Here is an 18,923-nt window from a genome sequence, read left to right on the forward strand (position 1 = left end):
CCCTAACACATGCACACACTTGTGTATGGAAGGGTTATGTGTTCCCCCATGCCATTTTATTGATTTAAACCCCTCCCCATTTTCCAGCTACTTTTATGACCTGCAGGGGGGAAATGATAGACACAATACTCTTTTCCAGATCTAGACACATCATCATCATTTATGTCATATACTTATCCCCTGAGCACCAGTGTGGCGTAGTACTAGTGATTAGAATGTTGGACTAGGATTTGGGAGACTTCAGTCTGAACCTCCACTCTGCCATAGAACTTCACTGGGTGACCTTGAACCAGTTACACACAGCCTAACTCAACCTACCTCACAGAGGTGTTGTGAGGATGAAGAAGAGAATGATGTTAAGCTGCTTTGGAGGTGGAGTAGAAATGAAGTGAATAGATAGTTTTACAGATTAAAAAGCAGCTATGCTTATAAGAGCCTTTGTTCTTGTATCAAGGATCTCTCTGCAAGTCCCATGCTTTCACTATGCTGGAGACTGTCGCCTACCGTTTTCATGCACCCTGCAACTGCCTATCCTACCCTGATCTGAAAGATAAGTAGAGCTTGTTCTTGGCATGAAGATGTAGTACAAACATATGAGTCCTACAACATACACGAGTTGAAAATACATATCAGAAGCAGCAGTGCTGCAAATGCCTTGGGCTCATGTTAATACATTTGCATTGTCCCGTCACTCTGCATCGACTGGTTATTGACTGACTAGAATGACTGTGTATTGTGAGACCTTATTAACACCTTGCCCGTGAGGAAGCGGTCGTCGCGAAACGGGAATTGACAAACGCCTGGCATAGACCCGTTGGCTACTCTGCAGGAACGGTTTGCAGTGGCTACTCTGCAGGAACGGTTTGCAGTGGCTGTTCTACTGTGATGTTTGATTGCAACATGGTCTACACATAGAGAGACTTTTATTTACTTATATTGCTCACCAGTTGGCTTGTTCATAGGCTATTCTGCAGGAACGGTTTGCAGTGGCTACTCTGCAGGAACGGTTTGCAGTGGCTGTTCTACTGGGACGTTTGATTGCAACATGGTCTACACATAGAGAGACTTTTATTCACTTATATTGCTCACCAGTTGGCTTGTTCATATGCATTACTGATGGTTCATTCATGTAATATTTACTTGACTCTGTATTGGGCACATTGCACTTTATAAATTGTTTGATATAATTCATTTTGGTACTATGTTTCTTTAATGGTACAATTCATTGTATATTGCCTTCCATATGGTTGTGGTCAGGGCTTTTTTTCAGAAGGAACGTGGGGGAACGGAGTTCCAGAACCTCTTGAAAATGGTCACATGGCTGGTGGCCCAGCCCCCTGATCTCCAGACAGAGGGGAGGGCAATCTAAACAGACAGATATCCAGACAGAGGGGAGGGCAATCTAAACTCCCCTCTGTCTGGAGATCAGGGGGCGGGGCCACCAGCCATGTGACAATTTTTTCCAAGGGCAACCCACTGAGTTCCACCACCTCTTTTCCCAGAAAAAAGCCCTGCATTTGCCTGTATGTGCACTAGAGATCAAATGTATCCATTCTCCACTCTGAAATGAATTTCTGAGAATGAAGCTGAAGCTTGAAGGGCAATTGCAGCAACTTACAACTTTGTGAACCCTCAAAAGACAACAAATAATTGAAATGGTGTTTTACCAGGTGGAGGGACCAGAAGATTGCAACTGTCCCCAGTAAATATGAGCAGTTGGAATATATGAAACAGCCCAACTAGGAGGGCTTGTTTCATTGGGGACATGGCATGGGAGGGAAGGGATTAACCATTTACAACAGGATGAAGTGCCAGAGCAGCCAATCACAAATGAATCACCATAACATGCTGTTTGACCCCAAGAGGACCGCTTAGCAGATTACGTGATTTTAAGAAATGCACACAGCAATTTAGATGACACAGAGAGCTGGGAAGACTCAGGTTCAAATTCACACTGTGCTATGAAAGGTCTCTGAGGTCAATCACTCTCTTTCATCCTAACCTATCTTACCAAGTTATGAAGGGAAATCCATACACGTGGCCTGAAGTCCTTTGGGAAAAGTGGGATGAAATGAACACATGGTTGTGATCTGATTTTATTGTATTTTTTTCTTCTCTCCCCCCACCCCCAAGAACTCTGATTCAATTTTGTAAATAAGTAACTCTGTAAAGTTATTGATTTGGGAGGACAGGTTAAGTGTTTGTTTTTTTAACATGATGTCTTATCTGTATTTGATTTTTCATTAACCGCTTTGGAAATCTTTGGCTGAGGAGTACTCAGTACATAAATAAATGTAAGCAAAACTGAACATATTCAACATTCAAAAAGCCAAATACTGGCACTTCTACTGACTTTCAAATTGATGCACCTCCCCGTGCACAAGGAAACTTGGCTGAGCTTGCCCCTCTGCACATCGGTCTGCTTTTGACAAAATACTCTGACGTTTGTACTATGTGCATATAAATCCTTGTCCAACCTGATCATATTTATTTTAAAAAATCACAGAAGCAGAATATTTAGGGATGGATCCCACTGAGGCTTCAACTCAAGTGAGCAAGAGTATAACAATTAAGGAGAATGAGGATTGTAATCTTAACTTTGAGCTTTTAAGTCTTGTTTCCTGGGCCTGTGCAGGACATTGGAGCCCTAATAAAGACAACTGGGGAGAGCTGCTGGCAGCAAAAAAAAGTTCTCAATAGAGGGAGATGCTACAGGAGACACCAGCAAATAGCAGGCAGCCTTATTACATAACTGGCAAGGAACCTGGATGCTCACGTGACCTGCATTAACACCTCAGTATTCTTCAGAGTCCACTGAGCTGCTGACAACTTCAGTCAAAGCCCCATAGAAATCAGTTCATGAGCTTTAGTCTTACTGGAGGAAGGGATTTAATAAGTCCTTTTCAGGCTGCCAAGACATCAGGGGAAATAGCCAGCCTCTCCTGCCCCTGTTGCTGGGTTCAATAGCATGTGTATCTGAGCATAGGCAGGCAGCCAACTTCTTTTTTATGGTGGGGTTCCTGTAAGAGCTCAACTTCAGAACTGAAGCTTCTTCCAGAAAGAAGATGCAGAAGTGGACAATGCTCCACCAGTAGAATTTCTGCTCTTGATGCTGCTATTAAAGGTACAGAAGCCCTGCCAGAAAAAAAGCTGGAAACCTTGGTTGTCCCTACCCTTAGCTAGCCCTTATTTGCTCAGTAAAGAATTGCATAAAAAGAGCTCTGTTACATTGGACTAACGGGTCAATCTAGTCCAGCATTCTGTTTCCCACAGCGGTCAGTCAGATGCCAAGAGAAGGCCTACAGGCAAGGCATGGAGGCTGAAGCTTCCACTGGTTCTTGCCCTTCCAGCAGCTGGGAGAAGTAAAATGCACTTGGACATGGAGGTTCCATTCACCCATCACAGCTAATTGTCACTGATGAATCTATCCTGCATGAATTGGTCTAAAGCTTTGGAAAACTAATTTTAGCATCCCAGAGCAGATATTTTTATTGGTATGCAAACAACATCAAACCTTTTCCAACAGGGCTGCTGTGGTAGGAAAGTCTACCGTTAGAACTGTATGTAGTTCTGTGCTCAAGTTGGCAAGCCACCATCAGTTTACTAGTCTGGCCAATAAAACCACATCCTGGCAAGGGACCAGCATGGGTTCCATAAAGCTAATAAACTTCAGAGCTGCCCTGCCAAGTATTCCTTGCCACCAACACCACCTCCAAGTTCCCAGGCTCCACCTCTGACCTATGAGGTTTCTGTTATGCTCTGGAAACAGGAGAGGAGAGGAGTAATATTTTTGAAATTAAAAACCCCTGGCACCACTGATTTATACAATGGAATTTAGTGGGTGCTAAATTGAAAAGGGGGATACGGAACGGGGAGCCAACTTTTCAAGGGGCCTGCCTACCTGTACCTACCAGTGACATTAGCTTTGCGACAAGACTGGAGTTAGGAGTTTGGGACAAGGACCAGAACATTCCTTTAATAGCAGCAGATGTTTCCATATGTTCGTCCACAGAGGTGTCAAGAGAGGTGTTAATGGAGTGTCCATTTGTACGTAGATACTCCTACATGCACATATGCGTGTCCACAGACGGAAGGCATTTCTAGCTGAGCTCAGGAGAAACTGGTGCATAACCTTGGATCATACAGTACAAATTGTTCTCCGGGGGAACTCCTACCTGCAACTGGAGCATCTCTCTAACCTCCACTTACACCATCACATTTTTATCCCATTTTTCCTCCAAGGAACTCAGGGCTGTTTACATATTGTCCTCTATGTTATGTTTACACCAATTCCGAGAGAGAGGTTAGGCTAAGAGAGCATGACTGGGTGAGCTGCCCCCGGTGAGCTTCAGGGCAGGAGGAGGATCGGAATCCAGGTCTCTCCAGTTCCACTCCAGCATGCTAAGCACTACACCACACTTACTCTCTTGGGTGGTAGAGAGTGCCCTCAAGTCATAGCTGACTTACGGTACTCCCTGGCAGGGTTTTCATGGCAAGAGACTAATAGAGGTAGTTTGCCATTGCCTATCGCTGTTTTTAAAAAAACATCTTCTTTGGAGGTCTCCCATCCAGTTACCAACCAAGACCGACCCTGCTTAGCTTCTGAGATCTGATGAAATCAGGCTCACTAGTCATTTGTAAACAAATCCATTCCAAAGAGACAGCACATGTCTCCAGTGCTCTCTCGCACGAAGGAAATGAAAAATAGTACCACTATCTCTCAGCTGCTCACTGCTGGTATTGGGGTGGGGAGGAGGAAGGGGAATGAGGTAACAATACTAATAGTGAGGAACCATAGCAAGAATATGAGACTGATAATGAATATGTAGTGCTTTTGGGTAGTTTTGGATGCCCCTGGCTTTAAGAGGAAAAAAAGTGACTGGGAATATCATAATGCTTTTATATACTTTTACATACATGGATTCATGTAAGTCACCTTGGACCCCTTTCTAGGGGGAACAGTGGGATATAAATAAACCAATAGTCAGAACAGCTACAAGTCCAAACTACAAAGCCCCCAGTTTGAGTCTCCCCTCTTCTGCAGGTTCAGGAGACAACTTTATCTAAGAGTCTCTCTACACAAGACATCTTACACAGGAACACTCAAGTGAAAGATCTTACCCTTGTTCTCCCATTGTGGATACACATGCACTGCTAGGGAGACAGAGTACACTTGAATATAAGACCACACAGAAAGTAAGTCACTTGAGCATCCCTGTGTAAGATGTCTTGCGTAGAGAGACTCTAAGAAACTCCTCATCTATTTTATTTATTTTATTTTGTCAAATTTATACTCCACCTTCCCCACAATATAAAAACAACTAGCGCCCAGGCTATAATAAATATCTAAAAAACCATGTACATAGCTGCAGCACAGCCCAGGGCGGCTGCCAGTGGAGCATGGGATGTGGCAAACAGGAAGGGGACAATTCACCGGCTCTCAACCAAAGGCCCAGCAGAACATCTCCATTTTGCAAGCCCTGCGGACTGTAACAGGTCCTGCAGGGGCCATATGTCAGTTGAGAGTGTGTTCCACCAGGATGGCCCTGGTTGAGGCCAGATGAATGTCCCATAGGCCGGGGACCACCAGGAGCTGCTTATCCACAGAGCACAAGGCCCTACGGGAGACAAAGTGGGAGAGGCGGTCCTGCAGCTATGCAGGTCCCAGTCTACAACTTCAGAGATGAGCCGATGTGGTTACTGCACTGGATTAGGAATTGGGAAACCCAGGTTGAAATTCTGGCTTTGTCACAGACAGGGCTTTTTTCCAGCTGGAACGCAGTGGAACGGAGTTCCGGCACCTCTTGAAAATGGCCACATGGCCGGTGGCCCCGTCCCCTGATCTCCAGACAGAGGGGAGTTTAGATCGCCCTCCACGCAGTGCAGCGTGGAGGGCAATCTAAACTACCCCCTGTCTGGAGATCAGGGGGCGGGGCCACTGGCCATGTGATCATTTTTGCCGAGGGAGATTTAAACTTTTAAAAACTCCCCCCTTGTTCCAGCTGACCCAAAGTGATGTTATTGTGCGGTCCTGAGTTCCACCACCTCTTTTCCCAGAAAAAAAGCCCTGGTCACAGAGCCCCATTGGGTAACCTTGGACCAGTTTGTCTCTTAGGAAACTTCACAGGGTTGTTGTGAGGATAAAAATGAAGGAGGAAGGAACAGGGAACACCACTCTCCTAAGGAAGAAGGTAGTCCAATTTTATCTCAGCCTTGTGATGGAGAACTCAAAGGAACTCAAGATGCATTGATATACGGTTCTCTCTTTCTCTTAACCATAATAATGGGGACAATATTATTACTTGCTTTACAAACCACCTTTCTTCCATCATGGAACCCATCAAGATGGGATGTATAAGAGACCCACAAGATTTCCCAGCCTGGCATCAACAAAAAAACCCAGATTTGCCAAACTTCAGCAAGTCTGATTCACCATAAACCAGCCAACCATAACTTGCTTTCCATCGGAGAGCTCTAAGGCATTACAAGTGCAATGTGTGGTTCTCTCTCACTCCATTTTGTCTTCACAACAGCTCTGTGAAGCAGGCTGGGACTAAGGAAAGGGCTCATATCCCCACCCATAAGCTTGCATGGACTTGCTGGTTAATTCAGTTCTAGTCCAGGCAAGCTTGTGCTAGAATAAAAGCTACTAAAGTCACACACCACTTTCTTCCTGCTGGGACAAACCAATGAGACTAGCCTTGTAGAAATACCACCTTATAGGACTGCTGTAAAGAGACTAAGCAGCTAGTTATGTTTAAGCAGTCTTAGAGAAACACACCCAGCCTGACTGAAAGGCCAACCATTCCTTCTCTGCTCATTCCACCCTCTTTCTCCCATTTTCAGAGGAGAGAGAGAATAACTTACTCTTTAGCCCCTTTCTAATCACATATTACCAGGGCCTTTTTTCTAGGAAAAGATGTGGTGGAACTCAGTGGTAGAACTCAGGACTGCACAATGATGTCACTTTGGGTCAGCTGGAACAAGGAGGGAGCTTTTTAAAGTTTAAATCACCCTCGGCAAAAATGGTCACATGGCTGGTGGCCCTGCCCCCTGATCTCCAGACAGAGAGAAGTTTAGATTGCCCTCTGCACCGCTAGAGATCAGGGGGTGGGGCCACCGGCCATGTGACCATTTTCAAGAGGTGCTGGAACTCCATTCCACCACGTTCCAGCTGGAAAAAAGCCCTGCATATTACACATATTACACCGGTATTGCACAAGCTGCATTGGTTACCAATAGAGTACCAAATCAAATTCAAGGTTTTGGTATTAACCTATAAAGCCCTATGCAGACTGGAACCTGCGTATCTTTGGGCCCACCTCTCCCCATAGGTGCCCCAGAGGACACTTCGATCTAGTGATAAACAGCTACTAATGATTCCTGGCCCCAGGGTGGCCCACCTAGTGTCGACCAGAGCTAGGGCCTTTTTGGTCCTGGCTCCAACCTGGTGGAACGCTCTGTCTAATGAGATTTGTTATCATTCCGCCAGGCCTATAAGACAGAGCTGTTCCGCCAGGAGTTTGGTTGATGCTGAGTTCGGCCCCCACCAGCCAAAATAGGGTTGAACGAGGCCTCCCATTAGAAGGTGCACCTCCAAAAAAGAAGTCTCCTTCTTAGTTAATTATTTTTCAGTGACAGTTGGAAATGGATTAATGATCTGTTTGTGCTGCTTGTGTCTGTTTTTAAATATGTATATTGTCTTTATTATGGTTTAAATTGTGCTTGTAATTTTAATGTCTATAAATGTGATCCGCCCTGAGCCTGCTGGTGAGGGGAGGGCGGAATACAGATTTAAATAAATAAATAAAAATAAATAAGCAGAGAAAGGGGAGGAACATGCATGAAGCTGCCTTATAATGAATCACGCCATGAGTCTATCAAGGTCACTATTGTCTGCTGGGACTCTTCCCCTCCCAGTTTTTTACCTTGTGATTCTGGTAAGAGGTCACTGCGATAAAAGCCGTCTCCGGAAAGACGTGGGTGCAGAAGGCCGTGTTTTTGGAGCCGAACCCGTTGTTCTCGTCCGCCTTGACGATATGGAGCCGCGGCTGGTATTTGTGCATGGAGTTGAGGATGATCTGGAAGAGAAGACGACAGGCAGGCGTCAGATAGAGACAGGGAAGCCGCCGCCGCCGCCGACTCCAGGGCTAGTTACGGGCTGAAAGCCACACACACACCCAAGGTACTGACGTGATTAATTGTAAGGGGGCTACTATATAGAATAGCGCCGCACTAAATGAGACCAGGCTTCAAGACAGAGAATTCTCTGAGCGACCTGGGACCAAGCGCGAATGGTTGTTGAGAGGAACAAACAGAGGCGAATTATGAACGGAAGCCGAAACGGTCTACTCGGAAGTAAGCCTCATTTTATTCAAGGGGCTTACTCCAAGGAAAGTGCCTTGAGAATAAGCCAACGCTGAATTCAAAGGGAATTACATCAAATTCCATTAACTTCCTCTACCGAGCCCATTGAGGCAGGCTTAGAGCTGCAAAAACGCTTTCCTTGGAGTAAGCGTCTAGCTTACTTAAGAGTAAGCCTCCGAACACAATTTCAATGTTGCCTTACCCACAACAAGACTCCTCGGATAATGGAAACTAACGTGTGTAGAAGAACCTTTCTTCCTGACGTTTCATTTTTTATGGATTTTGTTTTGCCTGAGGACACTTAAAGAATGCACTTCCACTCCCCTGGGGCATCCCCTTGACTTAGATGGAGCTTTGAAGGACACTTAGAATTTGCAAAACATTTTCTTTAAAATATACTTATATCTTTTCTTCAGTAGGACTGCACAACTTGTGACCCAGGCAGCTGAACTCAGACTGGGAGTCTTGTTATTGATGTGATGGAAATCGCCAATCATTATTAAGTTAGAGAGGGAAATTAACTTATTATTAATTATACACTAAACGACAACAATAGTTTATTATTATTATTAAATTGTGCACTATTAATGTGCATGGCTCTTTAAAGGAAAGAAAGAAAGTCCCCTAAAGCAGATGGATGTCATAGTCTTAAACTGATCTATTGTCAGTCACGTGGTAGATTCTGTATAAAATATCAGTGCCAAATGATTCTGATTCTGCTCGCCTTGTAAGCAAGGAAGGAAGCCAGGTTGAGGCTTTGCGTACCCAGCAGCATCCACAAACACAGGCAGTCAGCTCCCTAAAACCTTGGTTGGCGTTACCAGGTTACCCAACCTGGTTACGTTAACCAGGTTACGTTAGCTGTCAAGATGTCTCAAGAGAGATCTTACCCGCCCCCCCATAAAGGTTACATTGTACAGACTAAAGTAAGAGAAGATGAAGAAAGAGGCCGACCAAGATTTTGGAAGCGGTTGTGACAACTTTGAAAAAGAGGTTGGCAGGGGAAGTCCTCTGTGCCTTCACAGTGGTACTATGAATTAAGAACAGGACGGAGGTCGCCTTTCCTAGTTAAGCACCCGCATTCATCCACGAAGCTCACCTTAACTCACTCACTCTCAGGTATCCGAGAGAGAAAAAGAGGGGCGGGAGTCCAAAATGCTATCCCAAAAAAGAAGAGGTCTTTCATTCACATCAAGTTACGGATATGTCCAGCAGAGCGTATGCGCCCGAGTGTAGAGTTTTCCTGGCTTAGAGGTAACACCACCTGTTTTGTTTTTTTTAAAAGCAGCCCACAACCCTCTGATAAATGGACAGGTCACTTCTTCTTCAGGTAGTTGGCAATGTCATCTGACCCTGGGTCTTGTTGGAGGCAGGTGAGCGCCAGTGTGGTGCAGTGGATAGCATGTCAGACTAGGATCTGGGAATCCAGGTTCGAATGTGGACTCTGCCATGCAAGCTCTCTGGGTGACCTTGGGCGAGTCACACTCTCTCAGCCTAACCTACCTGCGAGGGTTGTTGAGAGGATAAAATGGGGGAGAGGGAAATTAAAGAAACCACCTTGGGACCCCACTGGGGAGAAAGAAGAGGGTATAAATAAAAATATGCAATGCGTTTCGCTCCGGTGGCTCAGGAAAGTACAAAACTATCTTACTTTTATGAGATAATATTCATTCCTACTAATAGATGTCAATAATTATTAGCATGATGTTAATTTAAAAGCATCATCTTCCCTCCACCCGCTACTCTGGACAGGGACGAATCGTTTAAACGAACGGCTGGGCTGGGTCGCCTGACCCCGCTTCGTGGCCCCGACCTCTCTATTTCCCGCGGTAGAGCCAACTAGAGCGGGGCCCGGCGACGCTCGGAGAGGGCGCGCCAGCCAGCGTTTCCCAGCGCTCGGGGACTGGAGACGGCCACAATGCGCTTGGCAGCCCCCGGCGCTCCCTGGAGCTTAATCCCCCGGGGAAAGGGGAAGCGCCCCTCCGCCTCTTCCCCCCGGACAATGCTGGCCCTCGGACCTGGCGACAAGGAGACGCGAGCCGGCCCGCCAGGCCTGCGCCAGGGGGCCCCGGGAAGCCCGCTCGCCTGGCCAGCCCCTCTCATCCCGGGGGTTTAGCCAAATTGCTCTGACATCTCGCGGAGCCGCAGACATCACCGGGGAACGATCTAATGATTTTTAATTTCATTACAGCGTCTCTAATGGAGAGGCGACCCGCGCGCCCCCTCGGCCATCTCCAGGCGGCAGCGCGCCTCGACTTTGTGTGCAGAGACGGTTCGGCGGAGCCCCAAAAGCCGGGAGGAGGGCGGCCGGCCTCAGCATCCGAAGGGCATCTCCCAGGCCCCTGCATCCCTTCCCCTTCTCATCCAATAGGGAAAGGGAGCTCCAAATGCAGAGTTCTCAACAGTCCCTAATAACCAGAGACGATCCAGATTTTCTAGTTCATGTGTTGGCCCATGGGATATTTATTTATTTACTTTATTTGTACCCCACCTTTCTCCCCAGTGAAGACCCAAAGTGGCTTACATAATTGCCCCCTCCTGCATTTTATCCCCACAACAACCCTGTGAGGTAGGTTAGGCTGAGAGAGTGTGACTAGCCCAAGGTCACTCAGCAGTCTTCCATAGCAGAGCAGGGATTTGAACTGGAGTCTCTCAGAACCTAATCTGACACTCTAATCACTGCACTACCTTGATTGATTCGATGTCTAGCCCTCCCTCCCCACGAACGGGCTCAGGGTAAGTAACAATAAAATGCTCAGTAAGCATTAAAATATATAAATACATTTAAAAGTCCTAAAAGAAAAAAAACTATGAATAAATAAAAAACATCTCAGACAGCGGGCCCCCTCCAATTTCCCCAATCATGATATAAAACAAAGCAAAACAAAGCAAAACAAAGCAAAACAAAGCAAAACAAAGCAAAACAAAGAGGGGTGGGGGGCACAGTTTATAAAATTCCAGTGACTGCACTTACAGGGAGGCAGATGATATCCATAATTTCATAGTACTCAACTGCTGTTTAAAGGACTGGAGCTGCATTCCTTACCCAGCAAACCACTCCTGATGAGGATTTCTTTTATTAATGTTGATGAAGTCACCAGGTAGAGGCTAAAGTGTTGGACTAGGGCCTGGAGGATCCTGCTCTGTAGTCCAGCTGGCTGAGTGACCTTGGCCCAATCACTCTGCTTCAGTCTAACCTACCTCACAGGGTTGTTGTGATAATGGGGGAAGAGAGAACAATTTGACTCTTGGAGGAAGGGAGGGATAAAATGTATTAAATAAATATTTTGTCTTGGTAAAGGGATGACATTTTTTAAAAGTCAGGGTGCACCAGCTTTCCTTCCATGGTGGTAGTACACTGTCCATAACAAGAAAACAATCTGTGATGCTGGAGTTCTATGACTGGAATTCCTGGTGTGTAATTTGGCCCTGAAGAACATTTGAGTGGGAAAGATAATCTGGATTGAGGACCATGGGGCAAGGAAGGGGTTAAGTCTTCTCCCTAGTCATTCCCCCAATTGAAAATTAACACACACATCCCTCAAGTCCAGGCAATGGAAAAAAGAGGGCGGAATTTTTATGTTCTTTGATTAAATTAAAAGCATCATAAGGGAGGAGTGGTATTTTCAATCAGAAAATGGCACATAGAGGGAAAGTTCAAATGTGTACATATTTAAGGAGACCCAAGAATATCTGTTGGGTTTGTTGTGCAAGATTGGAGTCCAGTAGCACCTTAAAGACCAACCAGAATTTTTAGGGTTTAAGCTTTCAAGCATCAATGCTTCCTTCATCTGAGGGCCAAGCTACACATGACGAAAGACACTTGCCTGGCAAGTGGATTGAGTGGAGGGCAAGTGAACAGGGAGAAATATACTTGCCATTCAAGTGTCATTTGTCACTTGTAGCTTGGCCCTGATACAAGTAGGAATGAAGATCCCTATGCAGGGCTTTTTTCCAGCTGGAACACGGTGGAAAGGAGTTCCAGAACCTCTTGAAAATGGTCATGTGGCTGGTGGCCCCACCCCCTGATCTCCAGACAGAGGGCAATCTCAACTCCCCTCTGTCTGGAGATCCGGGGGCGGGGCCACCAGCCATGTAACCATTTTCTCCTAAAGCAACCCACTGAGTTCCACCACCTCTTTTCCCAGAAAAAAAGCCCTGTCCCTATGCCATATATTACAGTCAGAAGGTGGGACGGGTCTTGCAAGGAAAGGAGCTGGGATGTAGAGGCATAATACATAATGTAATCAGCTTGATTAAAGCAAGAGAGGAAATGCAGTTAAGTTTGTTTCATTGTAATGGGCTTAAGGCTTCTCAGAAGTCACCCAATGCCAGTCAGGCCCAGCCCTGCCTTAAAGCAAGAGGGAGCAAGATTCAAGACCAACAAGCTTTTCAGAATATAAACTTTCCCCCTTTTCAGGTACATCCACCTCAAAGCAAGTTCATCAGAACTTGGAGGCATCTCCATGCTTCTAAAGCTAAAAGACTGCTTTGACAGTGATAGAAATCAGATTAGCTCCTAACCTCCTATGTTCCCCTTCACTTTCTCCCACAGAAGTGAATGGTGGTTGTCCTTTCCCATAAGAAAATATTAAATGTTGACCTTAGGAACCCTGGGACGCCAAGGGCCAGGCTTGCACTGGGGAAGTGGAGGGGTCGGGTCTCACTGACAGAAATACCACAGGTGGTCGCAATGCATCTCTGTGTGCAGAGATTCCATTGACCTAACCCCCAGTTATATCTTCTCTTTTCACTCATCAGCAGCCATAATAATAATGGACCTTTTTCCTAGCCATGTGAAAGCTACAGATGAAGCCTCTTGGACTGTGCCATGAAGCTCATAAGCAAGGCCTAATAGAGATGATCAAAATAATAAACAGCCGGCCAGATGGTCTTGTTGTTTTCTGCATGGTTTTCCAATTCTGTAATCTTACTCCAACTGCACTGTTTATTGGAGGTCCTTGCTATCTAACTGATTTTTTTTAAAAAAAAGAATTATAATTCACCTCAAGACTCAGTGAGAAAGGTGAGCTATAAACAGGGGTCATTTAATAGAAAAAGAGCTGGAGGAACTCATTAGCATAACTCATTAGCATATGCCACACTGCTTGCCATCACCTATTCTGGCTGTTTTGGACCCAATCCTGGCCATTCAGGGCCGAAATTGGGCCCAAAATGGCAAAAAGGGGCTCAAAATGGTCAGGATTGGGCTGCTGGTGAGCAGGAGAGTGATCCACCACCCATCAGAGGCCCGATCCAGGCCGTTTTGGCCCCAATCCAGGCTGAAACGGGCCCAAAATGGCCGAGAGTCAGGTGGGAGGGGTCACCTGACATGTGACTTTTTTGAGGAACTGCCAGAACTGCATTTCTGTGCGTTCCCCCTCAAAATGAGCCCTGGCTATAAGTGAAGTAAATGAAAACAAAATCAGAGATAAAACTGCCCTTGAATATGGAGACAGCATTGATACATCAATTTGTTTAATTATTTTAAAAGCCAACTCAACAACTGATCATAGTAAATTGTTTCAAAGACATTTTTTTTAAAAAAGTGGTAGAGCAAAAAGCTTGCCAGAAAACTACAGCCACTAACTGATGGGAGGAATTTTTTTCTGCACATGCTCAGAGTCACTTCTTTCGTAACTGCTTCTCATGCTCCTTCCAAGTAAACTCCAAACATCCATAAAGCACACAGCTGTGTCACAGAGAGAACAAGTTCACTGCAGAAAGAGCCTACTAAGCAAGCAACACAGTTGACTCACACAAGTGAATTAACCCACGTTTTACAACAGAAAGCAAGGTGGGGAAGGACAGAGCAAGTCACCAGTTTCATTCTAGGATAGGTTTTTTTGCACCCTATATAAAAAATGCTGGTTAGTGAAACCACCTTAGACAGAACTCACTGCCACAACATGCAGCGCTAGCCACAAGATAGGAATTAGAAACATTCACCTTGGAGTCTATCCTGGTTATTATTAGTCATCATACCTAAATAACACTGCAGAGGCAGCGTGACTAAGAATACTGGTTCCTGGGATTAGAAGGAAAACGAGTCCAAGCCTATGTGCCTCTGTTAGGTTTAAAACATTGTGAAAGTATGTATGGGGAGTTAAAGGTTCACAATCATTTTCTAAAGGCTCAGAACTAATTTCTATCACACCAAAATTGGGGAAGTAAATTTTACTTAGAAACAGGCCTCAAGAAAAATGTCCTGTGCTTCTAATAGGGGCTTAACGTGTAGAAATGGGCAGCAACTTTTCAAGAATGAATGAAATCCTGCCCTTAAGTCATAGTTGACTTACGGCGACCCGTGGTGAGGTTTTCATGGCAAGAGACTAACAGAGATGGTTTGCCATTGCCTGCCTTTGCACTCTGGTCTTCACTGGAGATCTCCCATCCAATTACAAACCAAGGCCAACCCTGCTTAGTTTCTGAGATCTGACAAGATCAGGCTCTCCTGGGCTATCAAGGGATGGAGGTAAATAACATCACTTGGTAAATAACATTCTATTAAGCCTCTGTTAAAGGGATGGGAATGTTTTTCTCTAATCTGTTGGCTAATCTCAGATTTCTTTAGGGGCAGGGGCAGGAATCCAAGAATAAATTCTACTCCATTCCAAAGTGGAGCAGAAATAGGCTGTGGTGAGAGCATATGGCCACATGCTCACATAATGCTACCTCTGTTTGCTCCTTAACTGTTCTCATGACTCTACAACTCCAAAGGCTGATTTTGGAAGAATGTTTTTCCAGCCGACCAGCATACTGAACTGATGTTGGCCACACTGCCTCAATTACACTTGGCAGCTACCAACACCTTTTAATCTCTGAAAGATTTTCTTGGGAATGGAGCTTCTGGACAGAAGCCTGGCTTGAGGGCCAAGAAAACTGCCATGTCTCTCCATGTCCTTGAATAATTATGCTTGATTGGGTTTTCCTCAGAGTCAGTGTGGGAGGCAGGGAGTAGACTCCTAAACTTCAAGACTTCTCATGAGCTCAAATACAGAATTATAAGAAGCCACAGAGCCAAACTGGTCATGTTTCATTAAGAAGGCAGCTATTTCACCCCATGATCCAAAAGAGAGTGGGCTTTTGGTAACCCTTTCTTAATTGCTTCAGGGAGGAGAGAGAGAAGATGAGAGGGACTATTGTGGGCTCATACAAGATTCTCCCTTCTTCCATTTCAATTAAAATAAGATGATAGCAAACTCACTCAGATAACCAACACAATAGTTACTTGGGTTAGACAGTAGAAGAAGAAGTTTGCATCAGAAGAAATATCAGTCACTAAAGGCTGGTGCCATGGTCAAAGAACAGCCCCTAGTACATTCTGTGAACTGACTGTTGAAGTCTAGCCACTTTTGTTTTACTCTGTTGTGTGTGTGTGTATAAAGCTTCATTAAGTTGCAGCAGACTTACAGTGGCAAGAGACAAAGAGGTGGTTTGACATTGCTTGTCTCTGTGGAGTAGGTGGTCTCCCATTCAAGCATGAAGAAGACCCAGTCCTGGCTGGCCTCAGTCAAAGGTACATGATGCTGCAAACTTGCTAAAGCCAACCAGGTCTGGGTCTTCTTCGTGCTTGAATGGGAGACCACTTGGAAATTCTCTGAATACCACATGAACTTCCAAGGAAGACAGGGAGATATCCCTCAAATGAAGTGGCTACTGAATTGTGTTTGGCTACATGGGTTACAAGATGCACAGTCTCAATAAAGATTGTCATTGGAAGTTAGCTATAACATTTCATTTAAAATTTACATAATTCTCTATGTCAAAAGTAAGCTCCATTTAAATCAAAGGGATGGCCAGTGAACTCATTCAGTGCAGCCTGTATTGTACCATTTGATGATGTAGGGTTGTGTGAATGTGGTGTGTGTCACGGCAGGAGGAAGGTGTGACTAGTTGAATGCCCTGCCAATCTGGAAGAAACCTTTTCCCTCGCATATTGTTTCACTATGCAAAAGAGTTTTAGAGGGCTTTGTATGCATAGGAGGCATTGGAACACACACACAGTTCTTGCCTCCAGCCTGAAATGGTACGGTCCAGAAAAACTTTTACCACTTGGATTCTCCTGGATATGTTTTTTTAAAAAGGAAAACAATGTACAATTGACCTCTTACTTATATTCTTTACTTATATTGTTAAAGCTCCGTTCTCTGACTTCTTTCCCTATCTTTTATGAATTGACATTCTCAAATAAGCCTGTCTGGAAATTACCTCCTCCACCCACCCTGTTGCAGTCCCAAATAGTCAGATACTGGTTTTTGACTGCTTAGTCATTCTTTTGTCTGTCCAATGCAAAGAGTGTTGCTGGATTAAACTAAATGTCCATTTAGTCTAGCATTTTGTTTCTTACAAGGGCCAGCCAGAAACTTCAGGAAAACTAAAGAGGTGATGAAAGACACAGGAGGCAGCTGGAGCTGGTTCCTTGTTCACGCTTCCTAGTTCATGATTATGAACCCAACCACAAATACTGATGATAATTGAAAATCTTTGCACCCAAAAATAAACACTGGACCACCACACACCATGCACCCCCACATTTAGGGGACTGGTCCTCCAAGGGGTGCTATGCAGTTCTCTGGCCAAAAGTATATTTTTTGTACTAACTTCTCCAAAGTGTCTGCAGCTCTGCAAGAAATTGGGGCATTTGTACCCCCAAATAAGCTTTGGACCACCCTGAATAAAACAAACCCCATCCTTTGGGGGTCCATAACCTGAAAGGGGACATGCATTTGTGGCTGGTCCAAATACTGGTTCTGGCAGCAAGAGCCTCCATTTGAGCTGCCCACAAGGAAGTCTCTATGATAACCATGCCCTGAATAGCATCTTTCCATTATAAACCAAGAGATTTCCTGGAAGGGACAGAGTCCTGACATTGAAAACAGTGCCTAGGGATAAGCTTGCAGGAGGCATGGCTAAAATTACATCCTGACTGATGTTCGGAAGTGTTCTTGAGGAAGACATGAATGCCAGTACCCAAGCAGGCTTTCAGATTGTTTCATATTGTAACCTAATTTGAATCTAGGTTACTAGATCATTTAGCAGGTTGTACACATCCAGTTTACAAGGCCCTGCTGTCTTCCCTTTCATCTCACAACAACTCTCCATGTGTGTGCAGTAGAAAGCAGGACAATTAGAGCCAACTGTTGACAAGAAGAGACTCCCAAGACACATCAAACACACATCTTTCAAACTAAGATCAACCTTGTTTGCCTCAAAATGCCCCCTCCTCATTCAGAGCTGCCTCCCCCTTCTCATTTCAGCTGTCAACCTTGAGTTAAATCAAACCCCCTTGGCCTGGGTACAAAGAAGCCTGCAATTACAGCCCCAGCCCAGTTCATTGGTACTGTGCACCCCAAATCTATTTAATAGTATTTCAAGTTTTTTCCCCCCAAAAGCAGGCAGAACCTAGGAATCAACAGCCCAAGAAGCTTGATTTCATTGTTTGTAAGAACAGTAGTAAATACACTGCAGAATAAGAATATAGAAAAGAATGTCCCTGAGTATATACAGAGAGCAGTGGTCTTACTGTTGAAGAATCTCAACCTGCCTCTGTGTCAACCTATCTGAGCTGAGCGGGGAAGCTTGGAAATTGAACTTTTCTTGCAAGGAGTGAATTTTGAGAGTTGGAATCTCTCTTTTTAGGAAGTAAAAAAGAGGACTTTGGGGGCCCTGCAGAAATCTTCCCATCTGTCTGGGTCTTCTTTCCTCTTTTTTATTGTTATAAGGTATAAAATAATAATTGCATATATTATTTTTATAATATTACAAACCCTATAGCAAATAAATAATACAACATGCATAGTGTCACTGTAGCAGTTACTACATCATGTTAGAGCAAGGTAACATACTACGTTCTATCATACTTCTATTTTGCAGACAGATAGAACTCTCTAACTAGAATTGCCTCCTCAGGTGGAACATAAACATTAACTGCAGGTTTGCTATTAAAAAAATTCCTTGACTGAAATATACCATGACACACATCAATATGTCAATGAATACTTAGTTTTGATCATCCATCCATCTTTCTGGGCACAGAGAGTAAACTCAGTGGGCTCAAACACCTGATATTTACTGTGCAACCAAGTTTAATTCCTAACAGGAGAAATGCTGGAGTGCAAGCTTGCCAGGAAGTTATAAATCTAAAGTCTGGTGGAGATTGCAGTGGTGAAACACAGGTACTCTGTGCATGCTCAACTCATCATCTGATTGCTTCTTATATTACAAATCAGAGTTTTAGAACTCAGAAAAGGTCTGTGGCTTAAGGTCTGTTTGAGTCATGGTCCCATTTAAGACAGGGACTGTCTTGCAAGAGAGCTCCAATTGCCATTAACCAAGATTAATATGAACTGTAACTGGTACTTACATGCCCAAATGGGTCAAGATGATTGTTGGTCAGTTTGAGTTTTTGGAAGGAAACTAGCTGCCTCATCCAATGGGCACCAGTGGCTGGTGAATCTGGATGGACATATAACCTTCCAGGCATGGCTGGTTCAGCTTTTCCAGTTACTGACCTATCAAAAGGAACACAAAAGTTTTTATAACTGAATTTTTCA

The 18,923-nt window shown here is 44.6% G+C and overlaps 1 protein-coding gene across 1 annotated transcript in view; it reads right to left on the reverse strand.

Annotated features, from left to right (window-relative positions):
- The window catches only part of TBX5 (T-box transcription factor 5), a 54,940-nt gene that overhangs the window by 21,366 nt on the left and 14,651 nt on the right, over positions 1 to 18,923 (reverse strand). The window contains exons 4-5 of the mRNA XM_054996698.1: positions 18,734 to 18,881; positions 7,929 to 8,081 (exon numbers count right to left, since the gene is read on the reverse strand). Of these exons, the coding sequence (XP_054852673.1) occupies positions 7,929 to 8,081; positions 18,734 to 18,881 (301 nt within the window). The remainder of the gene's footprint in view (positions 1 to 7,928; positions 8,082 to 18,733; positions 18,882 to 18,923) is intronic.

Source organism: Eublepharis macularius, chromosome 13 (assembly GCF_028583425.1).
Source record: "Eublepharis macularius isolate TG4126 chromosome 13, MPM_Emac_v1.0, whole genome shotgun sequence".
NCBI classification, from domain to species: domain Eukaryota; kingdom Metazoa; phylum Chordata; class Lepidosauria; order Squamata; family Eublepharidae; genus Eublepharis; species Eublepharis macularius.